Source organism: Balaenoptera musculus, chromosome 2, assembly GCF_009873245.2.
Source record: "Balaenoptera musculus isolate JJ_BM4_2016_0621 chromosome 2, mBalMus1.pri.v3, whole genome shotgun sequence".
Taxonomy (NCBI): domain Eukaryota; kingdom Metazoa; phylum Chordata; class Mammalia; order Artiodactyla; family Balaenopteridae; genus Balaenoptera; species Balaenoptera musculus.
In genome coordinates, this window is record NC_045786.1 from 108,217,509 (window position 1) to 108,232,053 (window position 14,545).

General features: G+C 35.6%; 1 protein-coding gene across 1 annotated transcript in view; it reads left to right on the forward strand.

Moving 5' to 3' along the window:
* The first annotated feature begins 287 nt into the window (after nt 1–287).
* The window catches only part of SCFD1 (sec1 family domain containing 1), a 135,415-nt gene continuing 121,157 nt past the window's right edge, over nt 288–14,545 (forward strand). Inside the window, exons 1-4 of the mRNA XM_036842038.1 lie at nt 288–401; nt 3,375–3,445; nt 11,954–12,042; nt 13,143–13,149. Coding sequence (XP_036697933.1) covers nt 344–401; nt 3,375–3,445; nt 11,954–12,042; nt 13,143–13,149 — 225 coding nt within the window. The 5' untranslated portion in view covers nt 288–343. The remainder of the gene's footprint in view (nt 402–3,374; nt 3,446–11,953; nt 12,043–13,142; nt 13,150–14,545) is intronic.

The window sequence follows — 14,545 nt, forward strand, 5'->3', positions numbered from 1 at the left end:
TAGACGACCAAACTAACAGTTCAGTACTTAGGTCCTTAGCACTACAACACGCTCCTGCCCTAAGAGCTCACTTTAAAGCAGCTACCCTTTGAGAAGCTGTGGCTTGATTAGACAGGATAAAAATTCCTACTATTCCGCCGCTGGAAAGTAAACACTGCCAGGTGTTCGGGTATTATTCCCACGTTGGGTCTCTAAGTTTTGTGGAGAGAGCTGAGAGTATGGGAGGGTCACCCTGGAGGAGGCGGGGTTTGGCCTTCTATGGTCCCGCCCCTCCGATCTTTGCTTCCGGGGCGGTCGGGGAGGCCACGTCAACATCGGGCTCTGCTCTCAAGCCGGGCAGTGTATGGTGGGAGTCAAGATGGCGGCGGCCGCAGCAGCCAGTATTCGAGAGAGACAAACAGGTACCGACTTATTCCCTTCTCTTTCCTGCGGTTTTGTGCTTGCCGTGAGGACATATTCCTCCTCTTGTCGCCCTCACTTGGTCGCGGTGCGTGCAGTTCGGAGACGGACCTCCAATAGTTTAATCCCGTTCTCAGACCATCGAGAGCCCTTCCCCTTTTGAGTTTTTAGGGAAGAGATGCCATTAGCTTGAGAACTCGGCTCTCAGATGTGGTGCCGGAGAGGGGGCTTCAGGGGTGAGCGGGTTGCTGCGGTCCTGCTCTTGTCTCTTTCCTACTGGGCCTCAAAAGGCCATGGCGACCAGATCTGGCACCTGGCATTTCCCGCCCCGTGTTGCCACTTATGAGGTCTTCAGGTTTGTTTCTGCGCGTGGTTAAGTTCTCTCCCATTTTAATGTTGAGAGTTTCATTTTCCGGCACTTACACCACAGTTAAAAATTTAGATGCTCTTTTCAGAGCAGATTACATTCTGCCATTTCTCTCCTGTGGACCAGTCTTTGGGGGTACCTGAAGAGAAACGCCTTGTGATAAAGATTTCCGTCTTCAGCATGCTGGAATGGGATATAAGAATGGCAAAACGCATGAATTAATACCTTTCCCATTTTAATTATTTGGCAAATTAGCGTTTTTAAACTACGCATTATTAGTTTCATGTTTAGCAGAGCATGGTTATATAGCTTCCATTTATACCGTGAAGTATAGTTTTTAAAAATACATATTCTTTCCCTTGAGCTTTGATATTTTTTCCACCCTAGATAATTTTAGTTTTGCCTTATTTTTTGGAAACTTCTGATGGCAACTTGGTTTATACCTGTTAGCTAATTGTCTTGAAAGTTGGCAAACTGTTAATTCTGAGAAGCTAATAGAGATAAGCCATTAAGAATTTGCATATTTGGAAGTTCTGTCTCTTTTAATTATGTTCTTTTGCATATAAATCGGAATAGGAATATAACTGGTTACAGTTAATATGACCTACAGAAAGGATTTTGGCTGTACTTGATTCCTTCCTTTGGAATTCAAAGAAAAATTAATGATAGACTTCAATCTGCTAACGACAAACAGTGCATAATGAGTTGTGTTCTGCATTTCCCCAATAGATAATGTAGTGTAAGCTATCAGATGAAGTCAGGTGTAACTTAAATATATGAAAGTCCAAATAAAATTTGGGAAATAACTGCCATTCATTACATCTGTGTAAGCAAATAGAAGCCCCACTTGTCTTTGCACTATGGTTCTGACAGCTTAATGAACCTCAATGAATTAGGTCATACTACATATTAAAATAAAAAATAACATGTTAAGGGAGACTCTGTACCAATATAAGGGAGCTTTTTGAAAAATGAAGTTTGGATGGTAGTAATTTTTATATGCAGAAACTTTGTAGAATGTTAAAGTCTAGTAGTATAATATGGATTTCTGCAGAAATAAACTTCATTGTAGCAAGATTTCACATCATTACTACATAGGTTATGCCAGGTTTATCAAATTAGTACTCCAGTTGAGTTCTGTCTTACTTTGGGAGAAAGGTAAACTATGTTCTATAGTAGGACAAGTAAACATTTCCCTGATGCCTATTGAGAATGTTTTGGGAAATAAATCACAATTGAGTCTTAGACCATGTACTTTATTAACAAATCCATTGTGTCAAAATCCCTGTTAACAAGTTAGCCAAGGCTCAGAAATGGGGAAATTCACCAAGATGGAGCTGAGAAGGCAAGCGTGGGAATACCTGCTGATAGGGGCTTCTTTCAGTTACTGAAGCTCTGGAGAACACCATGTACCTGGAACTCATATGTACCACAGGCTGTGACTCTTCCTAGGTGTCCTCTGTGAACTATTGTCACATCTGTGAGCTTCTGAAGTAGGTCTAAATTATGGGCGATGTATATTATTGGCTGGACATTAGGTACTAACATTTTACCAACAAATCACCTCTGTATCTCTACACATATATAAATATATCACTGAAGTTCAATCTCTTATTATTTTAACCTGCTTCAAGAAATAAGCATTGAATAGAAGTTTTTCTGGTGAGTGAATATGCTATAAATTGATACGCAGGTGATTTGAGTATTATAATCTTCTCTGGTAGGTGTTTAGCTTGTAGATTATTCTGTATTACTTAATAAAACCTAATCCAAATGCTTTTTAAAAGTCAACCAAGTAGATTTTAGGGTTACCAATCATTTAAACATTTAATCAGATAACTACTACCCTCCCTTGAATATTTGGCCGTCTCAACTTCACATAAAAGTGTATCAAGATTTTTATTTCCCTTAGAAAATATTTGAGTCTGCTGTAACACATGAACAGATGAGCAGTAAAAACCACAAAATACTGTAAGACATAGAGTGTAACTGCTATGATTATAGAATTGTATATTTTTTAAGCAGGAGTTATCAGTTACCTACCACATCTATAGGAAAGTCTCACTAGTGAATCTGACAGGATAAATTGGCCGTAGAATGCACTCCAGGATAACTAAAAAATAGATCTGCTGTATTTAGGTTTTAAACCATTTAAATATGAACCAATTAAATATATCATAGAGGATTTTTGGTTTTAGAAAAACTTATCTTAATCTATGCTTTCAGCCACACAGTAAATAGACAACAGCACCAGTTATCTATCGAGGCCACTGCAAGGTCGTGATTGACAATTTCTTTTTGCATCTATATAAAATGTAGTGTAGTATCATCAGGAGACATGGAAAAGGCTTCTTCCTGAACATTTTTCACATTTTAATCTGGGCAAAGACGCTTAAATTAGAAAATCTCCCAGACAACATCCCTTTAGTTGTTGATGAAACTGTCTTACAAAGTCTGATCCTACTTCTACATATGCATTGATATTGATTAATCAGTTTTACTAGAGTGATTTGTGCATTTTGTTTTGAGGTAATAAGTAATAAGTGTGGTGGAAAAATGAAATCCTAAAAACATTGGTAATATTTAATAAGACTGTTTTCATTTCCAGTGGCTTTGAAGCGTATGTTGAATTTTAATGTGCCTCATATTAAAAACAGCACTGGAGAACCAGTATGGAAGGTAAGAGACTTTATGTTAATGGGGATTATTTTCTTTCTCTCAGCCCTTATTGGTGGTGATTGGAGGGAATTTCTTGTTAATACTGAACAGTAGCACATTTTAGTTGTAATGCCTGAATATTTTACTTTTACTTAGCATGGCTTATTAATGTGAATCTTTTTTTTTTAGACTGAAGTATAGTTGATGTACAATATTGTGTTCATTTCAGGTGTACAGCAAAGTGATTCAGTTATACATATAGAATTTTTTCAGATTATTTTCCATTATAGGTTATTACAAGATATTGAATGTATTTCCCTATGTTATACAGTAAATGCTTGTTGTGTATCTATTTTACATACAGTAGTTTGTATCTGTTAATCCGTACTCCTGATTTATCCCTCCCCCCCTTCCCTTTCCCATTTGGTAACCATTAGTTTGTTTTCTATGTCTGTGAGTCTGTTTCTCTTTTTTATATAGATTCATTTCTATTATTTTTTAGATTCCACATATAAGTGATATCATATAATATTTGTCTTTCTCTCTCTGACTTACTTCACTTAGTGTGATATTCTCTAGGTCCATCCATCTTGCTGCAAATAGCAATATTTCATTCTTTTTTATGACTGACTAATATTTCATTGTATACATATACCACATCCTCTTTTTGTTTTTCCTAGTATTGGGAAAATTTTTATTTTATTTTTGAATTTAATTTTATTTATTTGTTTTTTATACAGCAGGTTCTTATTAGTTCTTTATTATATACATATTAGTGTATATATGTCAATCCCAATCTCCCAATTCATCCCGCCACCAACACCACCTCCCTCCCCACCCCACTATCCCCCCTTGGTGTCCATACGTTGGTTCTCTACATCTGTGTCTCTATTTCTGCCTTGCAAACCAGTTCATTGGTGCCATTTTTCTAGATTCCATATATATGCATTAATATACGGTATTTGTTTTTCCCTTTCAGTCTTACTTCACTGTCTATGACACTCTCTAGGTCCATCCACGTCTCTACAAATGACCCAATTTCGTTCCTTTTTATGGCTGATTAATATTCCATTGTATATACGTGCCACATCTGCTTTATCCATTCTTCTGTCGATGGGCATTTAGATTGCTTCCATGACCTGGGTATTGTAAATAGCACTGCAATGAACATTGGGGTACATGACTCTTTTTGAATTATGGTTTTCTCTGGGTATATGCCCAGTAGTGGGATTGCTGGGTCATATGGTAATTCCGCTTTTAGTTTTTTAAGGCTGTCCTCCATAGGGGCTGTATTAGTTTACATTCCCACCAACAGTGCAAGAGGGTTCCCTTTTCTCCACACCCTCTCCAGCATTTGCTGTTTGTAGATTTTCTGATGATGCCTTTTCTAACCAGTGTGAGGTGATACCTCATTGTAGTTTTGATTTCCATTTCTCTAATAATTAGTGATGTTGTGCAGCTTTTCATGTGCCTGTGGCCATCTGTATGTCTTCTTTGGAGAATTGTCTGTTTAGGTCTTCTGCCCATTTTTTGATTGGGTTTTTTTTTTTTTTAATATTGAGCTGCATGAGCTGTTTATATAGTTTGGAGATTAATCCTTTGTCCATTGATTCATTTGCAAATATTTTCTCCCATTCTGAGGGCTGTCTTTTTGTCTTATTTATAGTTTCCTTTGCTGTGCAAAAGCTTTTAAGTTTCATTAGGTCCCATTTGTTTATTTTTGGTTTTATTTCCATTACTCTAGGAGGTGGGTCAAAAAGATTTTGCTGTGATTTATGTCAGAGAGTGTTCTTCGTATGTTTTCCTCTAAGAGTTTTATGGTGTCCAGTCTTACATTTAGGTCTTTAATCCATTTTGAGTTTATTTTTGTATATGGTGTTAGGGAGTGTTCTAATTTCATTCTTTTACATGTAGCTGTCCAGTTTTCCCAGCACCACTTATTGAAGAGACTGTCTTTTCTCCACTGTATATTCTTGCCTCTTTTATCACAGCTTAGTTGACCATAGGTGCGTGGGTTTATTTCTGGGCTTTCTATCCTATTCCATTGATCTATATTTCTGTTTTTGTGCCAGTACCATACTGTCCTGATGACTGTAGCTATGTGGTATAGTCTGAAGTCAGGGAGCCTGATTCCTCCAGCTCCGTTTTTTTTCCCTCAAGATTGCGTTGGCTATTCAGGGTCTTTTGTGTCTCCATACAAATTTTAACATTTTTTGTTCTAGTTCTGTAAAAAATGCCATTGGTAATTTGATAGGGATTGCATTGAATCTGTAGATTGCTTTGGGTAGTATAGTCATTTTCACAATGTTGATTCTTCCAATCCAAGAACATGGTATATCTGTCCATCTGTTTCTGTCATCTTTGATTTCTTTCATCAGTGTCTTATAGTTTTCTGAGTACAGGTCTTTTAGGTAGGTTTATTCCTAGCTATTTTATTCTTTTTGTTGCAGTGGTGAATGGGATTGTTTCCTTAATTTCTCTTTCTGATCTTTTGTTGTTAGTGTATAGTAATGCAAGAGATTTCTGTGCATTAATTTTGTATCCTACAACTTTACCGGATTCATTGATTAGCTCTATTAGTTTTCTGGTGGCATCTTTAGGATTATCTATGTGTAGTATCATGTCATCTGCAAACAGTGACAGTTTTACTTTTTCTTTTCCAATTTGTATTCCTTTTATTTCTTTTTCTTCTGTGATTGCCATGGCTAGGACTTCCAAAACTATGTTGAATAATGGTGGCAAGAATAGACATCCTTGTCTATTTCCTGATCTTAGAGGACATGCTTTCAGTTTTTCATCATTGAGAATGATGTTTGCTGTGGGTTTGTCACATATGGCTTCTATTATGTTGAGGTAGGTTCCCTCTATGCCCACTTTCTGGAGAGTTTTTATCAGAAATGGGTGTTGATTTTTGTCAAAAGCTTTTTCTGCATCTGTTGAGAGAATCACATGGTTTTTATTCTTCAATTTGTTAATATGGTGTATCACATTGATTGATTTGCGTATGTTGAAGAATCCTTGCATCCCTGGGCTAAATCCCACTTGATCATGGCGTATGATCCTTTTAATGTGTTGTTGGATTCTGTTTGCTAGTATTTTGTTGAGGATTTTTGCGTCTAAATTCATCAGTGATATTGGTCTGTAATTTTCTTTTTTTGTGGTATCTTTGTCTGGTTTTGATATCAGGGTGATGATGACCTCGTAGAATGAGTTTCGTAGTGTTCCTTCCTCTGCAGTTTTTTGGAAGAGTTTGAGAAGGATAGGTGTTAGCTCTTCTCTAAATGTTTGACAGAATTCACCTGTGAAGCCATCTGGTCCTGGACTTCTGTTTGTTGGAAGATTTTTAATCACAGTTTCAATTTCATTACTTGTGATTGGTCTGTTCATATTTTCTATTTCTTCCTGCTTTGGTCTTGGTAGGTTATACCTTTGTAAGAATTTGTCCATTTCTTTCAGGTTGTCCATTTTATTGGCATAGAGTTCCTTGTAGCAGTCTCTTACGATGCTTTGTATTTCTGCAGTGTCCATTGTAACTTCTCCTTTTTCATTTCTAATTTTATTGATTTGAGTCCTCTCCCTCTTTTTCTTGATGAGTCTGGCTAAAGGTTTATCAAGTTTGTTTATCTTCTCAAAGAACCAGCTTTTAATTTTATTGATCTTTGATATTGTTTTCTTTGTTTCTATTCCATTTATTTCTGCTTTGATCTTTATGATTTCTTTCCTTCTACTAACTTCGGGTTTTGTTTGTTTTTCTTTCTCTAGTTCCTTTAGGTGTAAGGTTAGATTGTTTATTTGAGATTTTTCTTGTTTCTTGAGGTAGGATTGTATTGCTATAAACTTCCCTCTTAGAACTGCTCTTGCTACATCCCATAGGTTTTGGATCGTTGTGTTTTTGTTGTCATTTGTCTCTAGGTATCTTTTGATTTCCTCTTTGATTTCTTCAGTGATATCTTGGTTATTTAGTAATGTATTGTTTAGCCTCCATGTGTTTGTGATTTTTACAGGGTTTTTTTCCCTGTAATTTATTTCTAATCTCATAGTGTTGTGGTAAGAAAAGTTGCTTGATATGATTTCAATTTTCTTAAATTTACCAAGGCTTGATTTATGACCCAAGATGTGATCTATCCTGGAGAATGTTCCGTGTGCACTTGAGAAGAAAGTGTAATCTGCTGTTTTTGGATGGAATGTCGTACAAATATCAATTAAGTCTATGTGGTCTATTGTGTTATTTAAAGCTTGTTTTTCCTTATTAATTTTCTGTCTGGATGATCCGTTCATTGGTGTAGGTGAGGTGTTAAAGTCCCCCACTATTATTGTGTCACTGTTTATTTCCTCTTTTATAGCTGTTAGCATTTGCCTTATGTATTGAGGTGCTCCTATGTTGTGTGCATATGTATTTATAATTGTTATATCTTCTTCTTGGATTGATCCCTTGATCCTTATGTAGTGTCCTTCCTTGTCTCTTGTAACATTCTCTATTTTAAAGTCTATTTTATCTGATATTAGAATTGCTACTCCACCTTTCTTTTCATTTCCATTTGCATGGAATATTGTTTTCAATCCCCTCACTTTCAGTCTATATGTGTCCCTAGGTCTGAAGTGGGTCTCTTGTAGATAGCATACATATGGGTCTTGTTTTTGTATCCATTCAGCAAACCTGTGTCTTTTGGTTGGAGTATTTAATCCATTCACATTTAAGGTAATTATTGATACGTATGTTCCTATGACCATTTTCTTAATTGTTTTGGGTTGTTTTTGTAGGTCCTTTTCTTCTCTTGTGTTTCCCACTCAGAGAAGTTCCTTTAGCATTTGTTGTAGAGCTGGTTTTGCGGTGCTGAATTCTCTTAGCTTTTGCTTGTCTGTAAAGCTTTTGATTTCCCCTTCGAATCTGAATGAGATCCCTGCTGGGTAGAGTAATCTTGATTGTAGGTTCTTCCCTTTCATCACTTTAAATATATTGTGCCACTCCCTTCTGGCTTGTAGAGTTTCTGCTGAGAAATCAGCTGTTAACCTTATGGGAGTTCCCTTGAATGTTATTTGTCGTTTTTCCCTTGTTGCTTTCAATAAGTTTTCTTTGTCTTTAATTTTTGCCAATTTGATTACTATGTGTCTCGGCATGTTTCTCCTTGGGTTTATCCTGCCTGGGACTCTGTGTTTCCTAGACTTGGGTGGCTATTTCCTTTCCCATGTTAGGGAATTTTTTGACTATAATCTCTTCAAATATTTTCTTGGGTCCTTTCTCTCTCTCTTCTCCTTCTGGCACCCCTATAATGTGAATGTTGTTGTGTTTAATGTTTTTCCAGAGGTCTCAGGCTGTCTTCATTTCTTTTCATTCTTTTTTCTTAATTTTGTTCTGCGGCAGTGTATTCCACCATTCTTTCAGGTCACTTATCCATTCTTCTACCTCAGTTATTCTGCTATTGATTCCTTCTAGTGTATTTTTCATTTCAGTTATCATATTGTTCATCTCTGTTTGTTTGTTCTTTAATACTTCTAGGTCTTTGTTAAACATTTCTTGCATCTTCTTGATCTTTGCCTCCATTCTTTTTCCGAGGTCCTGGATCATCTTCACTATCATTATTCTGAATTCTTTTTCTGGCAGGTTGCCTATCTCCACTTCATTTATTGTTTTTCTGGGGTTTTATCTTGTTCCTTCATCTGGTACATAGCCTTCTGCCTTTTCATTTTGTCTGTCTTTCTGTGAATGTGGTTTTTGTTCCACAGGCTGCAGGATTGTAGTTCTTCTTGTTTCTCCTCATACCACATCCTCTTAAACCAGTCATCTGTTTATGGGCCCTTGGGTTGTTTCCACATCTTGGCTATTGTAAATAGTGCTGCTATGAACATTGGGGTACATATATCTTTTCAAATTAGAGTTTTTATTTTTTCCAGATATATACCCAGGAGTGGGAATCCTGGATCATATTGTAGCTCTATTTTTAGTTTTTTAAGGAACCTCTGTACTGTTTTCCATAGTGGCTGTACCAGTTTACATTACCACCAGCAGTGTACGAGGGTTCCCTTTTCTCCACACTCTCTCCAGCATTTATTTGTCGACTTTATGATGATAGCCATTCTGACCAATGTGAGGCGATACCTCATTGTGGGTTTGATTTGCATTTCTCTAATGATTAGTGGTGTTGAGCATCTTTTCATGTGCCTGTTTACCATCTGTATGTCTTCTTTGGAGAGATGTCTATTTAAATCTTCTGCCCATTTTTTGATTGAATTGTTGGTTTTATTTGATTTTGAGTTGTATGAGCTGTTAGTATATTTTGGATATTAACCCACTGTTGGCCGCATTACTTGCAAATATTTTCTCTCATAACATTTTTCACAGAACTAGAACAAATAATCCTAAAATTTATATGGAACCACAAAAGACCCAGAATTGCCAAAGCAATCCTGAGAAAAAAGAACAAAGCTGGAGGCATAACCCTCCCAGACTTCAGACAATACTACAAAGTTACAATAGTCCAACAGCATGGTATTGGCACAAAAACAGACAAATAGATCAATGGATCAGAATAGAGAGCCCAGAAAGAGACCCACACACCTACGGTCAATCTATGACAAAGGAGGCAAGAACATACAATGGAGAAAAGACAGTGTCTTCAACAAGTGATGGACAGGTACATGTAAATCAGTGAAATTAGAACATTCCCTCATACCACATACAAAAATAAGTTCAAAATGGTTTAAAGACCTAAATGTCAGACATGACACCATAAAACTCCTAGAAGAGAATATAGGCAAAACATTCTCTGACATAAATCATAGCAGTATTTTCTTATCAATCTCCCAAGGCAAAGGAAATAAAAGCAAAAATAAACAAATGGGATCTAATCAAACTTAAAAGCTTTTGCACAGCTAAGGAAACCATCAACAAAATGAAAAGACAACCTGCAGAATGGGAGAAAATGTGAATCGTTTTTGATAAATATTTTATGGAATGACACAGGCAATGATAATAATATTCATCTAGAGAATCCAGCTGATTTCTTAGGTGGGGCCTCACTGATAGGTCTTTATTCCAGTTGAAGTTTTGTTCCTTAGCTTTACAAATCCAGAATTTTGATCTTGCAAGCTTTCTTAAGGTTACTCAGACTTAGGGATACTGGTCCATTTTAATCAACTAATGAGAGAGTGATCTGTAAACCAGAATGCATTTTATTAATTTATGATATATAAAACTGTCAGTAAAAATGTTAATTGGACCAGAAAGCAATCTATAATCTTTTTCCTTTGAGAAATGCTGGAGAATCTTTTAAAATTCCTATTCTTTGAGCTCCTTCCTTCTAAACTTCATGATCACTGTTTCTTTTTCTTCAAAGAGATTATAATACAGTTGATTAGGTCTAAACTTGTTAGATTATAGTCAGTTTATACTTCTCTCTTTGTAAGAATCAAGAACAGATCAACTTGGTTACAGTTTGGGGTGTTTTGAAAACTCTCATGAGTCTTGCTAAGTCCTTTGGATTAACTCTAAAGGTGATTAAAGTCATCTGAAAAATGATTTATAATTTAAGCTTTAGCATGTCCCCTCATTTTCCTCTTCCTTCCTGTTTATTTGTAGTCATCTTCTTATTGCCCTTTGCGTAAACTATACTTGTTTATTCTTTCTAGTGCCTATGTTCAGCATTTGAATTAAATAACTTGAGAATTTCTGGGGTATAGATTTGTGTCAGATTCTTTCCCTACCCATCACTTCTCTATCACAAGATTAATAATACAGATATATTGAGGTGTAAGGAAGGAAGATTTTTGAAGGATATAACATCCAGCCTTTTGTAACTGGAGCAGGAAGATTTTTAGCTTTTCTATCCTTTGTTTGAATGCTGGCATTCAAACAGACCATGTTTTTGTATGACAGTATGTTTCATCCTCTCATTAGCAATTTCTTACTCCATTAAGAATTATTGATTTAGTAGTGGAAAACACCTATTAGTTGAAGGGTCTCTTTTATTTGCCTAAACTCTAAAACTAATTCTGAGTTACAAGACCCAGTTGGAATACTTACTACTCATGAGAGGTGTCAGTTTTAACACTTTCAGAATGTGAGGAAATGCATGAGATACTTAAATTACTAAATTTTCTTTACAGTCTTGGAACTTGTTAAGCATTAGTTTTGAAAGTGACTAATTTTTACTTCTCTTTTTAGAAAGGATATATGTGAATGGGATAGGGGAGTGTAAGTGAGTCTGCTGTATGTTCCAAGTCCTTTATTATAAACTAAGATGAAGATTTTATAGTCTCTGGTATGTTTTTTAACTTAGAAAAAGTATTTTATAAGAAAAAATTTATATAATAATTTATTTTAGCCCAAGTAATAATGCTTTTAAGAATGGATTACTAGATGAATGGACATTTTGGTAAATAATTATGGAAAATATTAAATTGAGGTAAGTATAAGAATTCAGTATATTAAAATAAAATGTACTTGAACATAATCTTAATATTGGGTTCTCTGTTGACTGTTCACTGATAATAATGTTTAAAAAAACGCATGACTTGTTTTGTTTCTGCTAGGTGCTCATTTATGACAGATTTGGCCAAGATATCATCTCTCCTCTGCTATCTGTGAAGGAGCTGAGAGACATGGGAATCACTCTGCATCTGTGAGTTTTAACGTGTTTCTAGTAATGGCATTTGTTTTCAAATACATTGTTTTGTTTTCTTTTGTTTTAATAAATGTATTTATATCTTATTTATTTTTGGCTGCATTGGGTCTTTGTTGCTGCGCACGGGCTTTCTCTAGTTGTGGCGAGCGGGGACTACTCTTTGTTGCAGTGCACGGGCTTCTTACTGCGTTGGCTTCTCTTGTTGCAAAGCACAGGCTCTAGGCGCATGGCCTTCAGTAGTTGTGGCCCATGGGCTCTAGAGCGCAGGCTCAGTAGTTGTGACGCACGGACTTAGTTGCTCTGAGGCATGTGGGATCTTCCCGGACCAGGGCTTGAACCCATGTCCCCTGCATTGGCAGGCGGATTCTTAAGTATTACACCACCAGGGAAGTCCCTCAAATACATTTTTAAAAATGTCTTTAGCCACCCTGAAATCAAATTACTAAGGGACATTTATCAAGAAAATAGTATTAGGTTATAGTACTTGCATATAGAGAACATTTTTTCCATTATCTTGTTTTATTTAACCCTTTATTTCTGAAGTTAAAAATAATCCTCAGTCTGAGAATTTGAAATTTCATAATTTAAATTTTCTCTCTTGTGTCTTTTCCTACAGACTGGTTTACTCTCTTATGTAAAGGAAAATAACTGGTTGTTTCAAGGTCTCTTTCAGCTCTGAAAATTTTTTATTTCTTTAATTCAAATACACTTTTTAAAAAGAGGAATACCTAAATTAGTATATCATTAATATGAAAAATTTAAGTAACTAGGAAGTAATGACTTAATCACCATAGGGAACTATCTATGTTGTCTTCTTAACTACTAAATTTATTTGATTATATTCCTTATGGTACGTCTCATAAATAAAACAAATTGCATTACTTTGTAGACTTGGCCTAATAGAACAATAGAACATTTAAAGAGGAGCTGTATACATGAATAGCTACTAATACTTTTATGTACTGAAGGAGTCCAGTTTTACGGTGTTCTAACTTAGTTGCATTTTGTTCTTTTATGACGTTATAATCAGTTTTCAGTCTGTGATATTTTAATATAATGAATTATAGTGTGCTCTTTTATTGGGAATGTGGTTTTAGATTTCCAGTGAGTAGCGTATCAGAATCTTGTTAAATTCTTCAATTCTTCAATTTTATATTGAATATTTGTTTTAAATTAATAGAATATTGCATTAATTCTAAAATATACTTTTTACTTTTTAATTTAATATTTCTGAAATTAAGGTCTACTTAATAATGCCATGACATAGTTTAATTGGCAGCATTTTCTGCCTGTTTTAATAATATGTTTTAAAATTGATAGCACCTTAGGTTTGATGAAACGTGGTATTTGGCAGGTTCTTCCTCTCATTTTTATGTCAGACTTAAACTACACATTTGTTGGTGGTGACATGTTAATGCCTATGACCTAAACTGGAGTTAAGCTTGATGCCATCCTTGAAAATGATGGTTTATTATAAGCATGGGTTACTATTGCTACCTTACTATTTAACTCCTTTATTTTATTTTACTAATAAAAAGACTAAAGGTTTTAGAGTTCGAGTGATTGTCCCATGATTGTACAGGTAATTAATAACAGAGTCGTGGCCAGATTGCTTGACCACTCTTTCTGGGCTGTTTGTCTACTGAACCATAGTGACTCAGAAACAGTGACTAATAACAGTGAGGCCTCAGTACTTCCTTAAGGAGTGACAAGATGTTCTGCCAGTTTGAGAGTTGTGCATTCTTGCTGCCCACCTGTTGCTATTGCCATCAGAGCATGAAAGGAGTACACAGCTACTCTGGTAAATTCCTGTGCACCTTGCCTCTGACTATTCTTCCTTTTTTGCTGGAGAATACTTCATCAGTTACTTTATATTCTGCAAGCTGGTTTAGGCTGATTTATAGGAAACAATAATTACAGTTTCCAGAACGTGAATTGGTGGTTGTAGCCCTTTAGGTAGTTGGACAGCCAGTGTAAGAAGACAACAAACAATGGCTACCAGCACATTATAATCCTTCTGGTGTTAGCAGCAGCCAAACAGAGGGAAAAACATTATCAAATGCAGGCTCACTGGCAGCATGTGCCTCTTTGACTCTCTCCTTTATAAGGATGACTGAAATAATTGTATATATAGAAGGATGTATGTAGATTGTGTATGGAATATTGCGTATAGAAGGATGACTAGAATATTGTAGAAATAGAACATTTCTCATATTTCCTGATATAAGCATGGTGAAATCTTACAGTGGAGAATAAAGATATTTTCTCAGTTGATATTGGGATATTTGAATGAATATACTTCCTGAACTGTAAAAGAGAAAACTATCAAGTGGTACAATCTATAAGATGCTTAGCCGATCTCTTATGCATTCTCTTACGAAGCAACAAGTAGAACAATATAGATTGTCTTAAAGTTTTAAGGAAGCATTCGTATACCTTTCATTTAAAATATATATTTGATTTTATTTATGGTTAAATTTTTTCATTGCTTCTAAAGAGT